This window comes from Otolemur garnettii, unplaced genomic scaffold, assembly GCF_000181295.1.
Source record: "Otolemur garnettii isolate 467f Iridium unplaced genomic scaffold, OtoGar3 scaffold00016, whole genome shotgun sequence".
NCBI lineage: Eukaryota > Metazoa > Chordata > Mammalia > Primates > Galagidae > Otolemur > Otolemur garnettii.
This window is the reverse complement of record NW_003852411.1, coordinates 16,827,727-16,852,961: the sequence shown is the minus strand read 5'-3', so window position 1 is coordinate 16,852,961 and position 25,235 is coordinate 16,827,727. Positions and strand designations below refer to the sequence as shown.

At 38.2% G+C, this 25,235-nt stretch overlaps 1 protein-coding gene across 1 annotated transcript in view; it reads left to right on the top strand.

The window, feature by feature from the left end:
- PAPPA2 (pappalysin 2) overlaps window positions 1-25,235 on the top strand; it is a 144,674-nt gene that overhangs the window by 29,794 nt on the left and 89,645 nt on the right. Inside the window, exons 9-10 of the mRNA XM_023510812.1 lie at window positions 15,944-16,079; window positions 16,278-16,494. Coding sequence (XP_023366580.1) covers window positions 15,944-16,079; window positions 16,278-16,494 — 353 coding nt within the window. The remainder of the gene's footprint in view (window positions 1-15,943; window positions 16,080-16,277; window positions 16,495-25,235) is intronic.

The following is a 25,235-nucleotide window of genomic DNA, read 5'->3' as shown; positions in this document are numbered from 1 at the left end:
TTTATTTTGGCTTCTTTACTATTATAGTAAATGATGAGTGGGGTTTTTATGTTATTGTTATTGTTGTTATGAGACAGTGTTCACTTTGTCACCAAGGCTGGAGTGTGGTGGCATCATCATAGCTCACTGAAACCTCCAACTCTTGGTGGCCTCAATGACCATTTTGCCTCAGTACACACAATAGTTAGACTACAAACACATGCCACTATGTTCAGATATTTTTTTTTAATATTTTGTAGACACAGGGTCTCCCCATTGCCCAAGCTGGTTTTAAAATCCTGACCTTAAACAGTCTTCCCACCTTGACTTCCCAAAGTGTTAAGATTACAGGCATGAGCCACTGTTCCTGACCCCCAAATAATGTTTTAATTGAATATAAGATACTAAACAAATTGCTGAGGCTCTGGCTAATCTTCAAGATAATTTTTTCAATGTTAACTAAGATTTGGGAATGATAATGTTAATCTATTAAGTAATTATGATTACTTAAGCTTGTGCTTCTGTATTTGAGAACCATAATATGTTTTTCAGTTTTTTCTTTTGTCTAAGGCTTAGCCTTTCAGGGTCTCAACTAAAGCTTAGATTGAGCTCTCTGCATAGATGATCCCTGAAGCACAATTTATATTTCCACAGTACTATGTGTCTGCCAAAACTCTTCCTAGGTTTTTGCCCTCTGTTGCCAATTTTTGCTTTGTTTTTCCTTTCTTATTTTTCATTGCTTAGGATTTGAAAAATATCTGAAAGTTTAACATGGCACAGAATGTTAGATTCTGTTCTCTCTGTGTGTGTGTTGGAGATATTAGGCTCTTAAATCCTGCCTGCCTTAGTTACTTTTAAATACTTACAAACTTTTTAAAAACATGATTGTTATTGTTAGGAATGCTTATTCTATTACAAGCTCCTCCATCATAGCTGGAAGCAGAAATCTCCAATTGGAACTCTGCTGATATATGTTGATTAGCTATATATTATATTTTAGATTTATACCAAGTCTTAGTCTGTTTTCTGTTGCTATAACAGAGTACCACAGACTGAGTCATTTATAAAGAAAATAAATTTATTCAATTCATGGTTCTGATGACTGGGAAATCTAAGAGCATGACATTGGCATCTACATAGCATCTGATTAAGGCCTTCTTGCTATATCAAAAAATGGTAGAAGGGCAGAAAGGCAAAGGAGTGAGTATGTGAGAGAGGTCACTTTTATAACAAAGCCACTCCCAGGATAACTAATTCATTCATTGTTCTAATAGCATTAGTTCATTCATAGGGTAGAGCCCTCATGATGCAATCACCCCCATAAGTAAAGGCCACTTCTCTTAACACACAGCAACTAAGTTTCCAACTTACAAATTTTTGAGGGGCATATTCAAGCAAAATCATTCTTGATTTTTACTATAAGTAATCCAGAAGTAGTAGTCCTTGTATGAGAACATCACTAATGTCATTGAAAATTCAGGTAATGTATTAAGAAATTCAGGTAATCTATTAAGAAAATTTAGTTTTCACAAATCCACATGACATCAAATAATGTAGGGAGTGATTTCTAAAAATAAGCTGGTTAGATTCTTTTCTCTTTAATATTCTGAGGACTACATGATTTCTGATTTTTATTCTTCCTTTCAGTATCATTCTACCTTGATTTAGCACAAGTATGATTTGTATCTATGGTTTAGAGATGAATTCATTGCTACAGGGAGAAACAATGGTACAGGAAGACATTAGTCTTGAAAATATCTTTCCAAACTCCTTCATTTACCCAAATGCTACATGCACAGCAGAATTTCTGCCATTTTAGTCCACATTTATTGAGGTAACATTGTCTTACTTTTTCTTATCTTTTTCTAATCTTGAGATAATAGATTTTAAAATTTATTAGCATTCTTTTAATAGATTAAAAGAATGTTTCCATATAGAATAAAATATAGATTATTTTTATTATTTATAACAATAACCACATTTGACAGCTACTTGTGGCTTGCAAAGTGCATTCCCATGCACTTTTTGTATAGCCCTGAGTTTGATAAGTTGGTGTTTTCCTATTTTACAGCAGCGTAAAATTAAGAGTCAAAGACTCAAAGTACTTTGTCTACATTTCTCAAGAATAAAATGCTAAACCTAAAGCTCAGAGTGATGCCTTTGGACTCTAATTCCATGTTCATTCTTCTATACTTTGTTGTTTCATTCAATCAGCCTTCTTTAACCACCTGTGATATAACAAACTCAGAACTAAGTACTGGAGAGAGAGGACTATGACATGAGCAGGAAAACAAATTAAAACATATATGGAACCAGAAGGAAAGTCTTCCTATATTCTTTTGTTAGATTTCTTCTAACTTATTGGAAGACCAAATAGCTATCAATCTAGCTCATAGGATTTGATGTATCTCATAGGGCTTATCAAGTGCTTGTTATAAACTCTTAGTGCCATTGAGGGGTAGAAAAAGAACCAGAAGGCATGTATCCTCTCAGAAAGTGCTTTGAACTTAATGACAAAGACAATAAAAACTGAAGCAATTTGAGAAGGAATTACCCAATAAGCACTTGCTTGGTTTCACAGGAACCCATCAACATATGCAAAATCACATGTTCATGTTTATTTTCATGGCTCTTCTAAAATGTCTCCAGTTTGGAATGGTCTTGCTCAGGCTGAACTGGTTAACAATCCTAACAGAAACCACCGCATGCTCACAGTATTTTAAATACCAAGGTCCCCCACATCAGTTATAAATTATAGACCGCTGCCTGGAAACCCTTGCTACACATAGCCCCAAGCCTGTTAACCATAATTTCCTCTCTTTCTCTGTTTTAGTTCAACCAGCCAAACACTAAATATGAATCTTTAACAGAAAATGCAATGCATGTTTAATTGATTGGATTTCAAAGATGAGAATCCTCAACACCAGGGACCAATGGGGAAGAAACACATTGAAATTTGCTATGTTCCAGATATTTAATTCTTATACAAATTCTTATCAGAGTAAAACTTTTCGCATTCTAAAAATAATCATGTTATCTTAGATAGTATAACTAGTAAAGATACACAGATAAGATTAAAATTCAAATCCAGTTTATTCCAAAGGCTGTGGTTCTTCCTTTCTATATGAGAAATTGAGAAAGATTTTCTGTAAAGAAATAAAAAATATTTTAGGTTTGTGGGCCATACAGTCTTTGTTGCAATTGGTTAATACTATAATTAGCATAAAAAGAACCATAGACAATACGTAAATAAATAAGCATAGATGTGTTCCAATAAAATTATATTTATGAACACTAAAGTTTGAATTTCATGTAATTTTCATATTATTTATGTTTAAAATTTTTTTTTCAGCCATTGGAAAACACAAAAACCATTCTTAGCTCACAGGCCATATGGAAACAGGCAGTGAGTCAGATTTGGCCCATGGGCTGCAGTGTGCTCATCTCTGCTCTATATCATGTTTCCAGTACATATTAAGGATTATTTTTGAGTATTTGTCTTATTTTCACACCATGACAACTTTCACTTTTAATTCAACTTAATCAATTCTACCTCACATGAACAACATAGTTGCCTCTGGAGGGAGCCAAAGATGAATGAATTACCATTTTCACCTTTAAGGTGAAGTAGTTGTCTATCTTAAATTGTGCTTGAACTTTCTGGACACCCTGTATAGTATGAGTGTGTTTACAAAAATATTGTAGAAAACAGAATGTCATAGTCATGTGCTACAGATACAGTAAAGCGCAAAATAGACCAAAGGGCTTGGTAACTGATTGGACATAGGGAGAGAGAGATAAGCTTATACCAGGCTGAATTCCCCCATTTGTCACAATTTTTCATACCCCTCTACACACACATACACACACACACACAGATTTAATCATTTTAACCATAATGGATTTCTTTTAGTGCTGAAATATGCTAGAGTTTTTACATCTCCGTAACTTTCCAGGTAGGAAACTCATATTTTTCCTTCTCTATAAATGCTTTCTCCATGTTATCTCCCCAACAAATACATATTCACTTTCTAAGATTTATCACAAGGATTGCTTCCTTTATAAAGCCTATCCTTTTTTGAACTTCTTTCTTCAATCCCAGGCAGTATAATTGATCACTTCCTCTTCAATATACAGTTCTGCCAAAGTGCTGGTATACTTCACTGCTCTAGTATTCTTGTCCATCTTTTCATCCTATTAACTGTAGAGACCTTAGGGTCAGAGGCCATGGGTGGTCATTGTTCTATGTTCAGTGCTAACACAGACCCTGAGCACAGTGCCGATGATGAGAATGTTAGGTCTAACTAAGAAACAAATAACAGGTAGAAACAAGAGAAAACACATGTCAAGATGATATACTTAAACCTAACTATGTCATTAATTATATTAAATGTAAATTGACAACTTCACATAAAAGGCAGAGACAGTCAGATTACATAAATAAAAAGAACCAGTTAAGTGTTTATAAAAACATACTTCAAGTGTAAAGACATGAAGATTAAAATTAAAAGAGTGGAAAATTATGTATATGTAAGCTCTAAACATAATAAAGGTGATGTGCTATCTGACAAAATAGTCTCCAAAACAGAGTATTGCCAGACATAAAGAGGGATACTTCATAATGATAAATGGATCAATTTATCAAACATACATAATAATCTTGTTATAAATTGAATCACCTAAGAAGAGAGACTCAAAAAGAATTGAGTTAAAAATTGACAGGACTAATGAAGAAATAGCCAAATTCATAATTATAGCTCGAGATGTTTATCATCCATGTCTTAGTAATTGATGTAACAAGTAGACAAAAAATCAGGAGGGATATACATGTTCTCATGATCATTATCAAATATCTTGACTGAATTGACATTTGTGAAAATACTACACTCACAATCAAAGAATGTATATGGTGCATTCATCAAGACAGACCATCTACTAGACTATGAAACAAGTCTGAATAAATTTTTAATGATTGAAATCAAACAGAGTACTTTCTATAATCTCAGCAGTGCTAAATTAAAATTGAACAACGAGGTAGCTCAGCAAATCCCTAAATTTTCTTGAAATTAAGTGATGCATTTCTAAATAATACATATATTGAAGAAGATTTTATGAAGGAAATCAGGCAGCATCTTGATTGAGCTGAATGGTAATGAAATAAAATGAAAATTTTTGGATGCAATTGAAACAGTATTTATAGGGAAAGTTATAACTTTAGATAATCATGTTTAGAAAAAAAAGAGTGGTGTAAAATAAATAATTGAATTTTTCAACTCAAGTATAGAAAAAGATCAAATTAATATCACAGTAACAATTTAAACAAAGTACCAGAGCAGAGCAGAAATAAGGGAAAGGGAAAAAATTCCAACATTATCAGTCTTATTTTGCTTTCCTTAGAAATAGAAACTAGTGTAGGTAGACTTTTAATTCTATACTTTAGGAGATATACTTTTATATCTTTAAGTTAAACATAAAATATGAATAAAGTAAAATATTAGTCGTTTTCTTATAAATTGAATTTACATTGGAATGAAAACCTGAAAATTATTTCATTTAGTATCATAAAGCACCAAATTAAATTGAAAATAAATGTGTCTTCTAGTTTTATACAACCATCAAGAAATAAAATATGAGTAAAGAAAATATCTTGTTTCAAATAGCAATAAAATGGTAAAATTAATTAAGAATAAGTCTAAAAGATTTTTGAAGGTCTATATGAAGAAATAATAATGAAGAAGACTAGGAGGGCTTGGACAAATAAAGAGGCACAAAGAGGTCCTGTGTAGAAAGACTCACTATGGTATGAATGTCAATTCTTCCTAAATCTTTAAATTTCACATAATCCCAATGAACATCCTAACAAGATTTTTAAAAGAATTGCAAAGTTGGTTTTAATTTTTTTATGGAGGTTCTGAAAAAGATGAGCAATGGAAGTCTGGCATTGTCAGATATTAAAATATATTGTAAAGGCTCGCTGGTTATGGCACTGGCCACATCCACTGAGGCTGGTGGGTTTGATCCTGGACTAGGCCAGCTAAACAACAGTGACAACTGCAACAAAAAATTGCAGGGCATAGTGGTGGGCACCTACAGTCCCAGCTACTTGGAAGGCTGAGGCAAGAGAATTGCTTAAGCCCAAGAGTTGGAGGGTGCTGAGAGCTGTGACACCACAGCATTCTACTGAAGGCAACATACTGAGACTTTGTCTCAAAAAAAAGAAAAATTTAATAAAATAAAATATGTTATAAAATTATAGTGATGAAAATGTCAAGGTACTGGTGGGTGAATAAATGATCAATGGGACAGGGAAGTTCAACAGTATACTCAAACATATAGAATACATACAGATTTAATCTTAATTTTAATAATTTCAAGACAGTGAGGATTGCATGTTATTTCCATGTATGCTTGCCCAAACCAATATTACTCTATACCTAAATTTTTTTTGTTTGTTTTTTTTATTGAATGGTAACTATGTACATTAATGCACTTCTGGGTCGATACCTAAATTTAATCAATCTGATGGGAACAAAATGATCTCTCATGTCAGCTGTATTTTGAATTTTCTTTTTCTTATTAGTGGTATAGAGCTTACCTTTCCATAAAAATAAATTAGGTGTTTAGTGCTTTTCTCTTTAATTGTAATACTAGTTTTTGGTAATATTACAAAAAATTTTGTCGATTTTTTAGTATTTGTTTTATAGTTTTGTCTTTTAAACTTTAGCCTTTAACATATTTAAAGTTTGCTTTTTATGTAGAAAAAGATTTCTATTAACGTATTCACCTTTTAATTTTTTTCAATTTTAGATTTGGGGGTATGTCCAGAAACTTATTATATTCAAATTTAGTGAATAGTTATTCATAATGCATTTTTATTAATTTTCAACTCCATTTATACGATAGTTGTCACTCCCTAATAGTGTTTGTTTTTCAGCCTTCTTTTTCTTAATTACACATGCATGGGATTTGTCTAGATGGTTAGTGCCTTCAAAGAAAAACTTGTCGTTTCATTCACCTCTCTTTTTGCTCTAGTTGGTTTATATGTCATTGATTTCCACCCTTTATTATTTCTTTTACCCTTATTTCTCTGGATTTACACTGATGTTCTTTTTCTATTTTTATTTTTGTGTTGAACGCTTAGCTGATTCGTTGTAAGTGTTCCATAATTTTACACTCTAAGTACTGTAACTGTGCTCCATAAATTTTGACATATGGAGCTTTTATTGTCATAGAACCCTAAGTATTTTATAATACTCTTACAAATTCATTTGTAAACCTTGGATTTTTAATAGCAGTTTGTTTGTTTCTAGCACTGATTTTTCAGGGCATAATATCTTTTTATTGCTGGCAGTGCCATTATTAAAGAGGTTTTTTTTCCTCCTATTGGCTCTGTATTTTATTAGGAGGCTTTTAAATAGTGGGTCTTTATTCATTCAGGAATTAAAGATCTACCCATAGTGAAAATGCGTACTCTGCATCTTTACCTGGTCAAAAAGTGCATGCCATTTTCACCTTTCTACTAATTATCTCTCTTTTCTTTAGTTCAAACATCTACAAAATTCTTTCCTCCATTCTTTTTTCTTTTTTAAGTTTGTGTTTCCTGGTCTTTGTTCTTTCCCCCCTTTGCTTTTGTTGTTTTTATTGTGCATTCTCTTTTTAGATTGTCATGTTTGATTTTGTAATAACTGAAAAATGAATTTATATGTATTTACAGTGTACAATGTGAGATATATATTTCTTTCTTTCTTTCTTTCTTTCTTTCTTTCTTTCTTTCTTTGGCCGTTTTTAGCTGGGGCTGGGTTTGAACCTGCCACCTCCGGCATATGGGGCTGGCGTCCTACTCCTTTGAGCCACAGGCGCTGCCCTACAATGTGATATTTTGTATATGCTCACATTGTAAAGTGATTACCACAATCAAGCATATTGTGCATGTTTCCATTTTTTTCAACTTCAAATTGCAGGAAAAAAGGAAAAGAAGCAGTTAAATTTAAATTTTAGATAAACAGAACATCATTTTTTAGTTGTCTGTGCAATATTTGGTCATACTTATACTAAAAAAATTAATTCCTCATCAAATACTCAAATTTAAGTGGTTATCTTTTGTTGTGTGTTTGTTTTTGCTAAATCTGGCAACATTTTTCCAATGTTTTCAAAATGTAATCAGTCAGATGCTTATCATTTAGTCAGCGATGACTCCAACCATCAAAAAAACTGTCCAGATTTTATAATTTAGCAAAAAAGAAAAAGCCATGTACAGAAAGCACCAAGTTCAATCACTACGCTGGATTTGCTGACTTTGTTAATAGGAAAGTTGACAAGGCCCTTTGGTAGAGCCTGTTTACTTTAAATTCTAACAGTGTTAGTTATCTGAATTTTCAGTCTGCTATAGAAAAAGAGCAACAAATTAGTAGCAGATTCCGAAACGGAGAGAAAACATCCACTCAGAAGACCAGTGTTATAAGCCTTGTTTTTACCACTAACCAATCAAGTGACCTTATAAAAATCATACAAACTTTCTAGGCATCAGTTTTCTTTTCAAATTTCTTTCAAATGAAGTGTTTGGATGAGATAATTCCTTCTGGTTCTACATTTCAGTTTAAGCTTGATGGTGATTTTTAAAAAGGGAAGATAGGCTTGCATTCTTCCTTTCTCCGGGGATGCCACGCCATTCTCTCCCTGAGCTCCTTTTCTCTCTCTTCCCCCATCTTCCCTTCTTTCACTCACTGCCCTCTGCTCTCTTCTCTCTTCCTTCATTGCTCTCTGCCTCCACTCTTTCTAATATGGAATAAACTTATCCTTTTATATCCTAAAAAAATTAATAGAGAAGATAATAAACAAATACAATGAATAAAAGTAGGACAGTCTTAGATGACTGTTAAGGGCAAATAAAAATCGTCTAGTAATACCTTTAAAATGTTTTAGCTCAAAATATAGTTGGCATCTGGAAGCATTGGAGTTACAGAGAGCTGGTTAAAAATGCAGGATCTTCACTCAGCTCACTCACACTCCGCATTTTAACAAATGGCTTTGAATCAAGTCATTTTTACGTATGCTCAAGTTTGAGGACCACTATTTCAGAGAGTTGTTATCCTAGCACTTAGTAAAATAATAATGGATGCTCAAAGGATTTACATTCACCTCTATTTCATCAAGTGAATATTCAGTTAAGTGCAGTATTCTCTGTTGAAGGACGCAGAATATTTTCTAAGGTATACTGAAATTATTTCTGTATGCATGATTGAAATTTCTAAAAAGTTCTTGTGCTTCAAAAGAAAATCTTCTGTTCATTGAAAAATTAACCCATGCAGATCCCTGCATTTTCTGGGAATCCTGCAAAAGCAAAAGATGACTGTATTTCTGTGATTTTCATTGTTTTCATCAAAAACTAGGCTAGTGCATTAAAAGAGAAATCCATCTTCTGGTGTCTGAAGTCTCTTCCCAGAGGGTGAAGAGTATTCATTTCCCCTTCCCTTTTTATTTGCTACTATTCTATTTTTTTCTTGATTTTGCATGGAAGCTTTTGTAGGTTCCAGACATGGCAAATCCACAGACTCTAAGTGTCATGAATAATTGGGATAGCAATGTTTTTCATTCAGGGTGGAAGCCTACCCAGCTGGGTGATGCTCTCTTCCCCTTGCTGTATATTTCTGTTCCCAAGAAAGCCCCCTCCAGCTCTATTCCATAACACCTTTTCTCACTTTCAGGCTTTGCTTTAAGTGGGTTTCCTGCAGGATTTGGGATCTGAGATGAAGATTTACATGCAGAAAATTTATTGAGAACTCACTTTGGATCAACATCTATGAAGGAGTGAAAGAACTAGAATTGAACAGAGGGAGGCAGGGAGCTGAAACAGCCTCATACAGGTGTCAGCATCCTGGAGAGAGCTGGGGTGGCCCTTTTCAGTGTGTCCCTGGCCCCCTGAACACTCAGCTCTACCAAAGGGCCCCTAGATATTGGCTGCCCACCCCACCTCCTGCTCCAGGAAAGTGGCATGGCTCTGTGTAAGGAGGATCTTTTTCTCTGATTGCAACTTTTGGAAACAGACTTTGCTATGAGCTGAGTGCCACAGTCCCATGACATGTCACAATAACTACAACAGATTTGGTTTTATCACCTTCTGAACCTCTTTCCATGGTGTCCCATAAGCTCTTCTAACACAGAATCTCTGTAGATTGAGTCCTGGTATCCAAAATCACAGTTTGAGGAAATGATCTTAGAAGGAAATTGAGCCAGTCATCTGACTCTGATTCAAGTCTCCCACTAACTTGCCAAATCCCACACTTCTGAATGTTTTTTCCTGGACAGTGGGAGTCATCATAATGGTATCTTCATTTTATAAAATGACAAGTTAATCTCACCATTCTAAGAAAAGAACCACATGAGCTCAGAACCTCGAATGTAGGGATGGCACAGGGAATCAGCTTGGTTTTGACCAATACTGAAAGGTGCAAGGGCTTGGATGTGAGTAAGAAGCAGAAGGACTCACAGCCTCAATCATGGAACTAAGTCAGCTCCCTGGCCAGAGGCAAGTTGGCTCACACCTTCCCTTCATCTATTAGATTTGCACATCAGGTAAAATCCCTTGGAACTGTGGGAAAGAAATCCTCACGCCCCTGACAAGAGTAAAGCCATTTTGGGAGATAGCTGGCGGGAAAAAGCTGGCCAAAACCAAACTGTAAGATCACAGCAACCCCCTCCCCACTCCTAGAACACTTTAGGCCATTGTTCCTTAGAAATAGCAGAATAGAAACTTTTAGTCTGGCCCTGGATGGTGGTCGATGAGGGGAGTGACTCCTAGATTTGTCCCCCTTCCCACATTCAGCCCTACTGATAAAGGATAATGAAAGGCTCTTGAAACTGTATGAAAGCTGAGCTGACTCTTGGTCAGACTTCACTCTGCTCTTTTTCTCTCCTTTCTTTGCTAGTAAAGTCTTCCTAATCCCTGGACTGGCCTCCCCTCCTTTATGTGAAAACTTCCCCATTGTGACTCTATACCTTGTCCCCTCAGGAATTGTGAAAGTTATTCTCTCCCTTGACAAAATTTCTAAAGTTTACACAGACAGCAATGCGTGTATTATTGATTGAATCACATGAAATACCAATACGGGTTCAGCCAGCAGGGCTAGCATTCTTAATCTTATTTCCATTGACCCCTAATTGGGCCACAAATAGCTTTTAAAGGTGCCTTTCAGCCCCCTTAAAATTGTACAAACCTTTTATGCTTAAGAGCCCATGTGACTTCAGTTTTGAGGGGAGAGGGGGCACAAGCATTAATAAATTTCTGCTCACCCCAAATTGAGACCATGGGTGTAGTCAAAAGAATATAAATCCTAATGTGAGAACACCTAAGCTCCTTCCTTTGTCTCACATATTTACGGAAAAGTCACATAAGCTTTCAGAATCCTAGTTTCCACTTCTACAACATAACATCTATATCTTGGGCGTAGTATAGGTTAAAAAGATCAAACAGGAATAAAACCCCCTGAGCCTGGTAGATGTTCCAGCACACATGTGATCATGATCGCGCTGGGCAAACTGTGACACTCTCCGCAACAGATGGTAGGGCCTGCCTGGTCTCCCCTGGTCCAGGGCCTTCCCTTTTCCTCTGGAATCAGGTAGTGCCATAGATGAGCGAAGACGGAAAGGCAGAAAAACAACAAGCCCTTAACTAACCAAAAGCATTTTAAAACCTCAGAGGAGATTCTTTTCAAGTTTGTGGTATGGTTGCTGGGTCTGCTATCCAGTGACCACCACAGAGGATGACCTGGAAGTCGAAATGCTTGGCTTGGGAGCATACTGAGTGCGTCTGTGCCCAGCAGGCAGATTGAAGAGGGATTCTTAAACCCTAAAAGTTCCACATTAGAGAGACATTCTTTCAATCTCACCCTCACCAGCGGCCAGGGGTGAGACCCGGTAGACAGCATGCAGTCTTTGGATGCAAAAGCAGCTGAGTGTGTGGGGCTGGCTTTCCCTGTCAGCTTCTGTCTCTCTATGAATTCTGTTTTCTCTTTGTTGTGAGGTATTCTGTGGATGCAGTCACTGTGCTAATTTTACTGGCAATCTCTCTATCCTGAGACCATTCCTCAGATTTAAGAATCACCTGCTTTTCTAGAAGGACTTGTCTCTTTCCTGATATCTAGCTATAGTTTTCCCCCTTGTAAGAGACATGTTCAGATTAATCTTACATTGCCCACATTATCCATGAGTGCAACGTTGTAGAAACAAATAATAAAATGTTAGAGAAAGCTCATGATCCTTTGGACCCTAGAGCACTTTGAATTTTTCTCCTGGGCCATGCCTGGAGCATATCTTAGATCTGAGTAATTGCTGAGAGATCCTTCAGGGGACCTTTGTCCTGAAGGGGACAGGTGTTCATAAGCATGCATTTGGTGTGGTGATCAGAGCAGTGTCACACTTGCAGTGACAAAGGTGACATAGGGGAGACTAAGTGAGCAGAGATTCCTATTGCCAAATTTTCTGCTCTAGCAACCATTTGTCTTTCATGTCTAGAAACAAAATTCGCTACTTATTTCATATAAAGAAAAACTATGAATTTTTTTACATACATGTGTGACTTGGCTGTGGAAAGAACAACATTTTAAAATATACTAAAATATGGAATACACCTTCAGTTTTCCAGTTATAGGAAACTAGACATAGGTCCCTTCTAGGAGTTCCTATGTCTCTATGTACAGCAAAAGTAGATTTTTTTATTAAACACATATTAAACTGAATTTTCTGAAAACTCTATTAAAATGACAACATGCACATTTGATGTATTTTTCATAGATTCAGTTTAAAAAATAGAGACTTATTCCATACTGAAAACATCAAATATGGACAGTTACTGTGGAAGCAGAACCTGAAGTACCTCTCCCCATTTCTCGAAGTGTCAACTGAAAACAGCATCTATGAAATTGCTTAGCCTCTACATCTCAGGAAAGCACAAGTCTCTATGTTTTAAAATATAGGAACGTATGTTTAATTTTAAAATTTTGTTTTTCACTTTTTCTTCTGCTGTATAAGCATGATCAAAAATATATTTTTTGTAAATAAGAATTGTTGAACTTTGAGTCCTTACTAAACAATAGGCACCGTTCCATTTGTTTTCCCATGAAATTTCATTTCATCTTCATAGTACGTCCACGAGATAGAGAACATCCCTATTTCTCAGTAGCAAAAAAGAGGAATCCTAGGCTTAGAGAGGAGAGATGGGTGGCTAATAAAGACCAATCCAAGAAGCAAGCCCAGGGTTTCTGTCTGGCCAGCTGCCTCTGTCTCTAGAACTGTGAATTTACTTGAAGCCTTTTGCTCCTGCTTGGGCTGACTGCCGTATATGCAGATTCAGACTAGTTCCTACTTGGGGGGCTCTGATAGTTGGATAAGAGAGTTTCTACTTCCCTGTGCTTCTACTTAATGTTGTGGAACATACTTGGGGCTCAGAAGAGAATGCAACTTGGCCGCCTTTCCCTGTTACTGTGAGAGGAAATGCCCAAGACTCAGCATCCCATAACTTCATCAAATGCTGTCTCTCTTTGCTGTGTGTAGCCCAACATTCCTGGGTCTCCTTTGTATGTCTCACCTGGGGTTTTCCTACTTAAGCCACAGCCTGAAATCCTGGCATTGCCTCTTCCCACAAATCACGGCACAGAGGCACTGCCACCAGGAACAGGCTTTAATATTCAAAGTAACTTGGTATCCAAAGACCCTTGGAGCAAGGAGGCACTTTGCAAGAAGATGCAAAATAGGTCGGAAGTTTTGGGCACAGGCCCTCAGGACAGAGAAACACACACCGCAGACCCACCTCTACTAACAAGTTGCAGGTGGGTGGTATCTATTTTGGGACCCAAAAGAAGATGCGAAGACTGAACTTCCCTGTTTCTTGTTGAAGCCACTTCAGGCTGAAGCCTATTGGGGTAAAGCCACCAGGTGCTTGTTTGGACTCTGTCTGGTCCTGTCTCAGAAAATGACCCAGGACTTTCTTCCAGTACTCAGATCTCTTTGGTGGTTTGTGGAAAGGAAGAGGCTGTGGGAGTTCCTAGGGGGCTTTGATGTCACTTGTGTTGGACCTGAGGGCTTTGAGTTGGGCTCTTGGTTACCTTGGGAGGTGTTTCATGTCTAACTTCATCCAGCCTGGGACAAAGGACTTCGTATTGCAAGCTGGGACCTAAGGGTCTGCATACTTCTTAAATTATAAAGGAATATTTATTACTTCAAAGGGGGGTAAATGAGAAGCGAGAGAGAAAGACACTGTAGAAAGAGAGTGTGTGGCTGCTCTTTCCCTCAAAGGAAGAGAAGGAGGGAAACTGTGCTTCTTTGACCACTGCCAATCATAAAATCACCCTAATTAAGCCATCGAGGCCAATGGACACTCTGTAAACACATTGCCAAGACTCAGGAAAAATCAAGTCTGCGGACAAGAAAGAATTCCCGTTAAAATGAAAAGCATATTTTACTCTCCTGTGCCCCTCTTTTAGAGGAGGTCCCTCCTAATAGATGTTGTACTCGGCTTTTACACTGAGAGCTATTTTCCTGGTGCTTCATCACCCTTATTAACCTAATAGAAAGCTACAGAAACATACACTGGACCTTGTAAGGTCCAGCACCTGATTCCAATAATGTATCAACACCAAGGAAAGTGTAGCTGTTCTCAACAGAAATTAACAGTAATGTTCAGCTCTAGGAAATAAAATGAAAACAGGAGGCTCAGCACCCATAGCACAGTGGTTATGGCACCAGCCACATACACCGAGGGTTGCAGGTTCGAACCCGGCCCTGGCCAGCAAAACAACAACTGCAATAAAAAAAATAGCTGAGTATTGTGGCAGGTGCCTGTAGTCCCAGCTACTTGGGAGACTGAGGCAAGAGAATCGCTTAAGCCAGTGGTTCTCAACCTTCTTAATGCTGTGATGTATTTTCATTGTTACAAAGGGGTCGTAACCTACAGGTTGAGAACTGCTGGCTTAAGCCTAAGAGTTGGAGGTTGCTGTGAGCTGTGACTCCACGGCACTCTACCCAGATGTCATAGTGAGACTCTATCTCAAAAAAGAAAAAAAAAGAAAATGAAAACAGAATTACTGCATTAAATAATTTCCACTGGTGTGGAAAATAAAGATTAGACTCTCAGTAATAGTTAGCAGAGGGACTGTATTTTATCTTTCAACTTCTAAGATGTTTTCTTGCCTACTAAAGAATTTCTAGTGATAAAATGTTCCATAGTTTACTTTGAGAGTCTATATTAGTGTTAATCAGCCTTACTATCTAGAAACATTCCTGATAAGTAGCTTAATTTTCCTGGCCTCAGTGCTGGCTCATTTACCAGGCGGGCTCAGGGTATCTATGCCCGATGCACCAGGAAGTCTGTGTGAGAATGAACTCTGTGGCAGGTCCTAGTCTCAGACTCAATAGACCTGCAGTAGCTTGTCCTCCATGTCAGGGGTCACACGATAAGTAAGAAGGTCTGTGAAAAATTTAATTGGGAGACAGGAAAATGGACAAAGATAACTAGCTGTGGCAGCCCAGAAGTAGGAACAGTTCAAAATAAAATGTTAGTTTAACAATCATCCTTTCCACTTTTCTCACTTGGCAATAAGGCGGTATTGACTGGATTTGTGGTGGCTTATTGTCTCCAGAAGTGGTCCCTTTGAGTGACCATTTAGAGAAATTTAAGAAAAACATGTCCATGTTAAAAAAAGAAGAAGAAGAAGAAGAAAACAGTTGAGGTAAATAGTCTCAGAAAAAGATGGGAAGCTTAGTAGCTGAAAATCCTCTTCTCATCTGGACGACTTTTGGTACAACTTTGAATACTCTTCTGCGCACTGCTCCATGCTTCACCATTTATAAAGGAGAAGGGGGCTCTTGTTTATAAATGGTGAGCTGTCTGAGAAGAACTAAAATGGGTATGGCACATACCCTGATAGCCCAGTGAAAATAATGGCTCATACATAAATGTGCTTATGCCTAGGTGTGTTTCAGTAGACCAAGGGTGGCCACAGCAATTCTCATTTTCTTGACAACTGATGGCCTGGTCCCTGGGGAGCATCGGCAGCCAACAGTGACCCTCTACCTGACTGATATCAGTGGAAGCAACCACTCTTTTGGTGAGTCTGACAATTATCCCTTTAGGGTCACAAGAGGACAACTCCATAGACCCAGGAGTCAGTCTGATGTCTGTCTCTAATACTGTTTGGGATCTTGTCTATATCACAAGCCTATTGAGAGGATAAAATGAATATTAGATACAGAAATTTGGTTCTAGATGAATGGCTTAAAAGATTCCTCTCCTTATTTCTCTTCAGGAACCTATGAACTGTCATGCCAGCAAAACCCACTGATCATCAATGTGACCCATCACCTGAATGTCCTCTTCCACCCTACCACCTCAGTGCTGCTGAACTTCTCCTCCCCTCTGGTGGGCATCTCAGCCGTGGCTCTAAGGACGTCCTCCCACATCAGTGCTTCTGCTCCTGATAACTGCATCTCAGAACAGAAGGGTCAAAATCATCAGGGACAGAGGTACAAAGTCTCCTTTCTTTCCCACCTCCCTTTTTCTTGTGGCTATGATCAACTGCTATGGTTCAGTTACACAGTGTTGTCTATACAGTGCTTGAACAATCACTAACTGAAAAATGAATATGGAGACTACTCAAAAGACATAGGAAGCAGAGAAAGAACAATTTGTAGAAGCTACACTAGGGTTTTATATTTTACTCTTTTTTTTTCTTAGCTAAGCATAATTTTTACATAAATATTGAACATTGTTACAAGGTCTTAGCATGTTTTATTTGACTTCAAATCAATATTGTTATATAAACTGCCAAAAACTCTCCGCCAAAATCTCAGTGTTCCCTCGGCTATGTATATTTGTATATTTTTCCACTTTCTCCCACCCAGACAGTGTGAACAGTAAGTTTAATAATTACTTGTGAAGGCAGGCCACATTATCATTTAGACTTATGTGTGGAAATAGGAAATGCATTAGCTACGTGTGTCTCTCTGTGGGTATCTAGACATCTTGACATCTAGACCTTGGTATCTTGACCATCTAGGCAAATGCAGCTATGAGGCTGGCTGGAGCCTTGGCAGCAGCTAGCAGAGGGACTGGACTTTACAATGCTAGTGTGGCCCACACTTGGGGAAGGGGGCACTCCAGACACAGCAATCTGTGCTGCAGTTGGGAAGGAATCATTCTATAAATGCTCTCATCAATTGAGTGGCACTGAAGGTGACAGGACTTATTCCCTCAGGTAGAGAGGTGAGGTCACCTATTTGGGGCTCCAGCAGTGCTTCATCCAAGATGTATCAGGAACCCAGAGCTGACAGGGACAGGGAGTAGATGGCACTAATGTGGTACCTCAATTATCTATTGCTGTGTAGCGAAATATACCAAAATTTGGTGGTTTGACACACACACAAAATTCTTTGGGTGAGAAATGCAGATGTAGCACAGCTGGGTACCTCTGGCTTAGAGTCTCTTATGAGGTTTCATCAGGTTGTTGGCTAAGGTTGCAGTGACCTCCAAGCTCAAGCAGAGCTGGAGAATTCACATCCAAGCTCGCTCTTGTGGCTGCTATCAGGCCTCAGAAGAACGACATCCAAGCTCACTCACAGTGTCTGGCAGTGAGCATGCTCACACAGATGTGGCTTAGCCCCTTGCCACGTGGGGCTCTCCACAAGCTATCTCAGTGTCCTTATGATGTGACAGCTACTGATCCAAGAGAGAAAGACAGCCAGAGAGGGCGAATACATGAGAGACTGCCCAAGAGGGAAGCCATAATCTTTTTATAACATATTATTGGAAGTGACAGCCCATTACTTCTGGCATAATCTGGTCGTTAGAAATGAGTCAAGAAGTCTAGCCTGTACTCAAGGAGAGGTGTTTGCATATGGGTGTAATCACTGGGGGCCATCTTGGCGGCTGTCTGCCACATGCAATAATAGTAGTTTATGTTTATTGAGCACTAACTATGTGCCAGGTATGGTCCTAAGTGCTAGGAAGGGAGAAATAGTAAGTGATAGAGTCTGGATGAGGGACATTATAATGTTAGCTAGTTGTTCTGTCATTCTAAAGTCTGCTTGGTGAGCAAACACCTACAAGTGTTAACACAAGAATGTAGCCTATAAAAATAACATTTACTAGAATTATTGCCTCTCTCATATATTTTCAAATTATTTTCTCTACTGGCTCTACCTCTGGCCTTCAGCCATGCAGAATTTCTTTCAGGTCCCTGAAACATGTGTTCCTGATGAGCTTTGCACATAATGTTCCTACTTTCTTGAATGCCTTCCAGTCCTTCTTCATTTCAACTCATAACCTCCCCCCGCAATCAGGACTTACCTTCTGTGGAGTTTTGGCAAACTCCCTCCCAGTTTCCACGGGGACATAATACCATAACCTAAACTCTGAAAAAGTAGTTATCACTTTAGGTGGTAACTATTTATTTCTTTGTCATTCTTCCCCAGTAAACCAAGTTCCCTGCAGTGGGGATTCAGCTCAGTACCTCATGGTAGTTAGCAGAAGGCCCAGCACATAACAGGTCTGAAAACTAGGTTGAATGACAGCCATCAGCTTTATCTCTAAATGCTGCAAGGAGTGGAACTGAGCAAGTAAACCAACAAAGTAGAAGCCTTGACCTGTCTAGACATAAGGAACAGCATTCCCCTCACCATCATAGCTGAGAAGTTTCAACAAAGAAGTGGCTTCATGGTAATCACTGCTGCTGGTTCTTTGCTTATTTCATGTGGCACTGTGGGAAAAACAAGCTTTATATGCATGCATGCAAACCAATGGAAATAGGATATGATTCTCCCATTTAGAGAGTGTATCTGGAATGCATAAGCATGTCTGGACCGCATGTGACTGACAACAGCCATGCAAATTGGCTTTCCTTGTCAGCCAGCAGATCAGTGCAATATAGTAAAGTTTGATACACAGGGAGCCTAATAGACCCCATTTGTTTTAATTGTGAATATATTTAAAACCAAAGTTCTTATGCTCTTTCAAAGAACAGAAGTCTTTTTGCAGCATTTTATAAATCATAATTGTATATTGAGACTTACCATAACATGAAACCCTCAAATTCTAGGCACAGTGAGAGGGATTGCTGGCTACCTCCTTCTTGCCCCTTATAGTCTGAATCCCATTAATGCTTACATGAGGGGGGAGAGCTGACGGATGCCTGGGAGTAGAAGACGTGTTATCCATTTTGCATTTAGCCATTAATGAGCAATGACCTGTCCCTCCTACAACACTACTTTTTTAAACCAGCCTGATTAGACAGTTTCAGCAGAAAACTTATAAACTTAAGTCTGGCTCTCTGGTCTTTGCCTTAGACAAATGGTCTTTCCCTACTTCACATTTAAATAGCAACAACACAGAAAAATATGAAAACATTTCTCAGCATCTAAAACCAAGACAGGCAGTCAGAATCTCCTCCTGATTACAAACATATTGGAGTTAAAGTAAGAAACGTGGTGGGAAGCCAAAGTATTTTGTGTTTTCTGAAAGAAAGCAAATAGTGAATGGAAACATACTAAAAGAAGAGGGGGAGATAGGTCATTCGGACCTCATTCCTGGGCCGCTTTCACTTGTATCTGTCTCTTAGTCTTAGCTTCCATCCTGTTTTGATGGCTTCCCAATTCATGGCCCTTGGACCCTTTGGCCTTAGTCTACTCATCTTGAATGCCTTAATCTTGAACACCAAGTTTTGTTTTCCTGGTGTTGCCCTCCCACCCCCAGGGCTCAATGTGAGCTTAACTCATTCTTATCCTTCAGCTGTTTCCAGCTCTAAGCTTCAGGGAGAGGTTCTGTACAATCTACCACAGTGCCAAGATAGACCTCCAGTCATCCCGAGATTGCATTGATGGCTTGGAGAAGTGGAAGCTATCTTTTTTTGTTGTTGTTAATGTAATGGGATTTGGAGTATGTTTGAAATATAATGCAGGCACTAATACATTACATATTTAATTTATCTAGCTGAGTAAATTTGTTCACAGATAATCAGGACTCTTAAGTTTCTACTTTGAAAATTCACAAGGTTGGGCAGTGCCTGTGGCTCAGTGAGTAGGGCACCAGCCCCATATACTGAGGGTGGAGGGTTTGAAACCAGCCTCGGCCTAACTGCAAAAAAAAAAAATAGCCAGGAGTTGTGGCAGACATCTGTAGTCCCAGCTACTCAGGAGGCTGAGGCAAGAGAATCGCCTAAGCCCAAGAGCTAGAGGTTGCTGTGAGCTGTGATGCCACAGCACTCTACTGAGTGTGATAAAGTGAGACTCTGTCTCTAAAAAAAAAAAAGAAAGAAAGAAAATTCACAAGGTCAATGTTAAAAGAATTTATCAATAGTCAAGAACTGTTGACGGGCATGCCATTTCTCCTGCAATAGAATTTTGTTTTTCTAGTCACATGGATATAATGGAAAAAATCAGTTGTAACTTCTCCAATTTTACCTGTGGCTGTATGCATAGGTGTTCCCAGAGATGAATCCTCTGGAGATGAAGAGCATCATCTCCTTTTCCAGGACATGGGCTGATGACAACTGTCAAAATCCTAATTACTCATCTATTTGTAGTGTTTGCATTTCTCCTCCTATCTATCTAGAATCCTCTCTCTACTGGCCCTAGGAAGAACCGAGAATGTGCTGTAAACCTTCCATACAACTGTGTTTCTTTCAGCATTTCTTTGTATTTCAAGGGGTTTTTGCTTTCCATGATTCCTTTCTTACAATTTAATGCCACATAATTAGGTATATAACATTTTGTGGTGTGTTTTACCCTAGCTTGTACTTCTTGTAACCCTTTTACCCTTTTAAATGCTTTTGGCTTCATATAATGCTTTGTCTGGAATTAAATTTTCCATCCCTGCTTTCCTATTGTTTGTATTTGTTTGATAAATATTTGTCTTTCTTTTATTTTTAACCTTTCTTTATCTTCACTGCCAATGAGCCCAAGGCACATAGTTTCACTGCACTATTTACAAAGACAGTAAGACTTTACAAAGTCAAACCACTCCAGAATTTTATTCTTAACATTTATTTTGTGATCCTCAAAGCCTCTAGGATTCTTTAGGACATTAGAGCATTTTTACCTTTGGAATAATTATCTCCCAAGATACAATAGTTTTTGCCGATACCTCCACACCCCACTACACTTCACCAAGGCCATAATACTTCCTGACCTGAAATCTTGAAATGAGAAAAGAAAGGATAAAACTGATGGGAGTCATGGATGGAGAACACATCTCCGACCAATGAAAAGCAGGGCCCGGTTTTCTAGTCTTTACAGGAGCCAGGAAATGAGGAAAGAATGACCTGCTTTTTTCTTTATTTGCTCTTTTTCAAAAAACAGAAAGTCCATACTTTGACTTTGAATGATGTTTCTCAGATTTTCTTCCACTTTTTTCAAACAGGAGGAAATCCTGACAGGTTCTGGCTGCCAGTCTTGTTTTCTGCTATTGATAAGAATTTTTCTGCTTTTCTATATTGTTGGTATTTAAGTGAGAAGCAAGGAGAAATAGCTACATGGTGTATTTTTTGTGAGATAACTGAAAATAACACATGCAGGGTTTATAGCAAGCACCTTCTAACACTAGATTGAACCACCACTTACAGCAATTGGCACATCATTCCACGTCTTTACTTTCTGTCATCTTCCCTTTGGAAGGTGTGCCAGTTATTAATCAAATTTATTGCCTACTGGATCCCAATCCACCCTCATCACCTGTGCTAGAATACCAGGGCTGTCTTTTACTAACATTTATCCCTTAACAACTGTCACCATGCTAAACCTTGTCAGCAGAGGAAGCTAGGGAGACATTGCAGGAGAAAGGGCCATCTCTTCCTGGTTTCAGTGTCTTTTTTCTCTTTTACTGAAGTGACATGCTCAGCCAGTGGTATTTAGGACATGTGTAGTCAAGTGCCACAGCCACGTGGGTGCCCAAGGCACTTGTCTTGACTGGCTCTTTATCATAATCAGCCAAAGGTGGCAGTGTGATTAGTTCTGATACCACTGGATGTCATGATAGCTGGCATTCCATTACCCACTGGTAAGGAAGGCGTGCAGTATATACACAAGTACTATGTATTTGGAGAGACCTTGACAAAACCCTAATTACTCATCATATAATTATGTATCATATTTCATAATATAATTCCCAGAACCATTCCATGTCAGCTGGGTCCAGTCAGAACTAATTAGAATAGAGAAAATTTAATATAAATAATTGCTAGCTAGTAACAAGGTATTAATTACTAAGGGTAAAGAGAACTCTAACAAATAGAAGAATGGTAGATGAGTAGAGCAACCATTAATTTTATGCCTGATGGAAGAGTATCCAAGAAAGGAGCAAATATGAACAGGCCTCCCTCTCAAAGCTGAGGGTCTGATCTCTTCAGAGGAGGTGGGGCTGAAGCACTGGAGGGCAGGGTTCTTCAAGATGGGGCATGTGATCAGTAAACTGCCCACTAGGAAACAGATAAAATTTCACCAAGAAACTCCCTGCTGGAACATGATTAGGACTTTCTGGAAAGCTGCTCATTGTGAAGCTGCTGAAACTTGATGGGAGGTCACCACTGGAGACTGTTGTAACTTAATGACAGGCTACCACTCAGCAGTGATGAAAGGCCACTAGTGGACTTTGATGACAGCTGATGAGAAGCTACCACTGGGTACTGATGACACTCGATGAGAGGCCACCATTGGGCACTGATGAAACCTGATGAGAAGCCACTACTAGGTACTGATGACACTAAATAAGAACCTACCACTGGGCCCTGATGACACCTGATGGGAGGCCACCACTGGCCACTGATGACACCTGATGGGAGGCTACCACCAGATACTCATGAAACCTGATGAGAGGCCACCATTAGCCACTGACACTGTTGGGAGGCCAGCTAGGATGCTGGTGGGGCTTGCTGGGGTGTGTAGAATGTCACTGAAGCTTACTAGGCACCATGGACCCCTGGCTGACCCACTCTCTGCTGGTCACTGAGTGCTATAGTAGCAAGTAGAGGAAAATACATAGGAATAAAGAAGATAAGCCTCTTCCTCTTCAACCTGCAGTGTGTCTCCAGTGCCATCTCCTGGAAAAAAATGTGACATCATGGTATATAGCAAAAGAGAAAAGTTCACATGATACAGCTTCAGTATCACAAAGTAGGGCAATGAACTGAGAGATGATAAGTGAATAACTGCCAGAGAAAGTCCTGTCAAATAACCAAAGGAAACCCCTTTTCTCTATGCTTTTTAACTTCTCTATTTTAATACTAACATTGTTTTTCAATATAATTTCTAAGTGGATTGAGCTAATTAGAAATGTGTATTCTCTTCTTCTAAAGTTTTGAATTTATTTTAAGTGCAAGGCAAACATAAAGTATAAATACTTCATTAGCTTTTTCAGTATAAATACACATTCTGATTGAGATAGAAAACAAGTAATGGATACTCATAAATATAAAATTTGAGTGGGTTCTGAGGTTTGCCTTAAACTGAAGCTTATCAAGGCCAAGTATTCTAATATAAAATTGAATGGATAATAATCTTTTAAAATTAATATACATGTGTTCCTTCTTCTCTCCCTTGTTCTTATTCTCATTTTACACACATATTCATGAATGTGGACAATTGAGAGTCAATTTTTATAACAATTTGGGTCTAATACAAAGGATGTGTGTAATTGCGCACACTGTATACATTACCATATTTTACCTCAATTAAAAGGAAGGCTTCTGAAAAGTTCAATGTAAATGGATTTGTTATACTAATTATTCTACATGGTGCATTTGTGTCTCTGTGTGTTTATGTTTGTGTATCGATGTGTATTTGTGTGAACAAAGAGACTATTCATTGTTAAAAAAATATTTAAGAGCCACAGTATACCAAGAACCACTTTTAAGTTGAGGAAACTGAGATGTAGTGTGCACAAATTCACTTTGGGAATAACAAAACCAACACTGGAACACAAGAAATTGGTTTCTAGTGGGGAAAGCTTCCATTATGTAATTGGCAAACTGTTTTAAAATATATTCTCATGTCTATTACTCTCCAGAAATTCCTGCTATCCTCTCTCAAACTATATGAGTATGTAGTTTAGGCTAAGAAGAGTTTAATTGGCCCTAGAATAATCAAAGAGCCCTCTACTTTAGAGATATTTGTATGAAAGGACATATTTATTTTGAGGAAATGATGATTCGTAAAAGCAGGACTCAAGTAATATAGGTGAGCTGGGGTAGGTTACAAAGGGTCGAATTGTAAAGATACTTTAGACTTTGGCAGATTTTCAGGAAATGTAAAATCCAGATGAAGGCAAAATTATGGGCAGAATCCCAGGGATTTAGGTTCATTAGAAAAGGAGAAATTTTGACCCATCTCTCCTGCAGGACTCCAGCCCAGACAAAAAGAATCTTCCTTCTCAGAGAAAGAAAAATCTGAGAAAAAAAATTTCACTTTCTCTGAAGTTAGAAGTACATCTTCTGAAAGCCTGATTTGTGTGTATATTAGCTTTTTATTGCTGTGTTGTAATTTTAGTTCAAATGTAACAGCTTAAACCAATGCACATGTATAGTGTCACCGTTTCTGAGGGTCAGAAGCATAGGCCAGCCTTTGACAGGTTCTCAGCAAGGCCGCAGGTAAGGTGTCAGCCAGGGATGGCTTGTCATCTGAAGCTTGACTTTGGGTGTGGGGCGATCCACTTCCAAGTTCACATGGTTGTATGTATTTGGTCCCAAAAGACTGACTGGGGATTCAGTGTGCTTGTGGATGTTTCCTAGAAAGTAAAATTACAATCATGCACTGCATGTTTCAATGAAGCACTATCCCATAAGATTGCATGACTGTATTTTTAGTGTACATTTTCTATGTTTATATACACAAACACCCACCATTGGTTTACGATTGCTTATAGTATTCAGTACCGTGTGTGTGTGTGTGTGTGTGTGTGCGCGCGCGTGCACGTGCACGTGTTTCACTTCATTCAAGGCAATCTTTTGGAAAAGGTTGTGTAATATACAACCTTTATTATTATAAATCTAATTTTTAAAATGACAATTTTTAGACCATTCCAAAGGGCATTACTGTTACTCTGTGTAAAGAGTTTATTCTTTTAAAGCAGTTTTAGGTTCACAGAAAAATTACAAGGAAGGGACAAAAATTTTCCCATATACCCGCTGCCCTCATGCATGCACAGCCACCGTTATTAGCATTCCAGGGTGGTACACTGGTTACAGCTGATGAACCTACACTAACACATCATAATCACATCA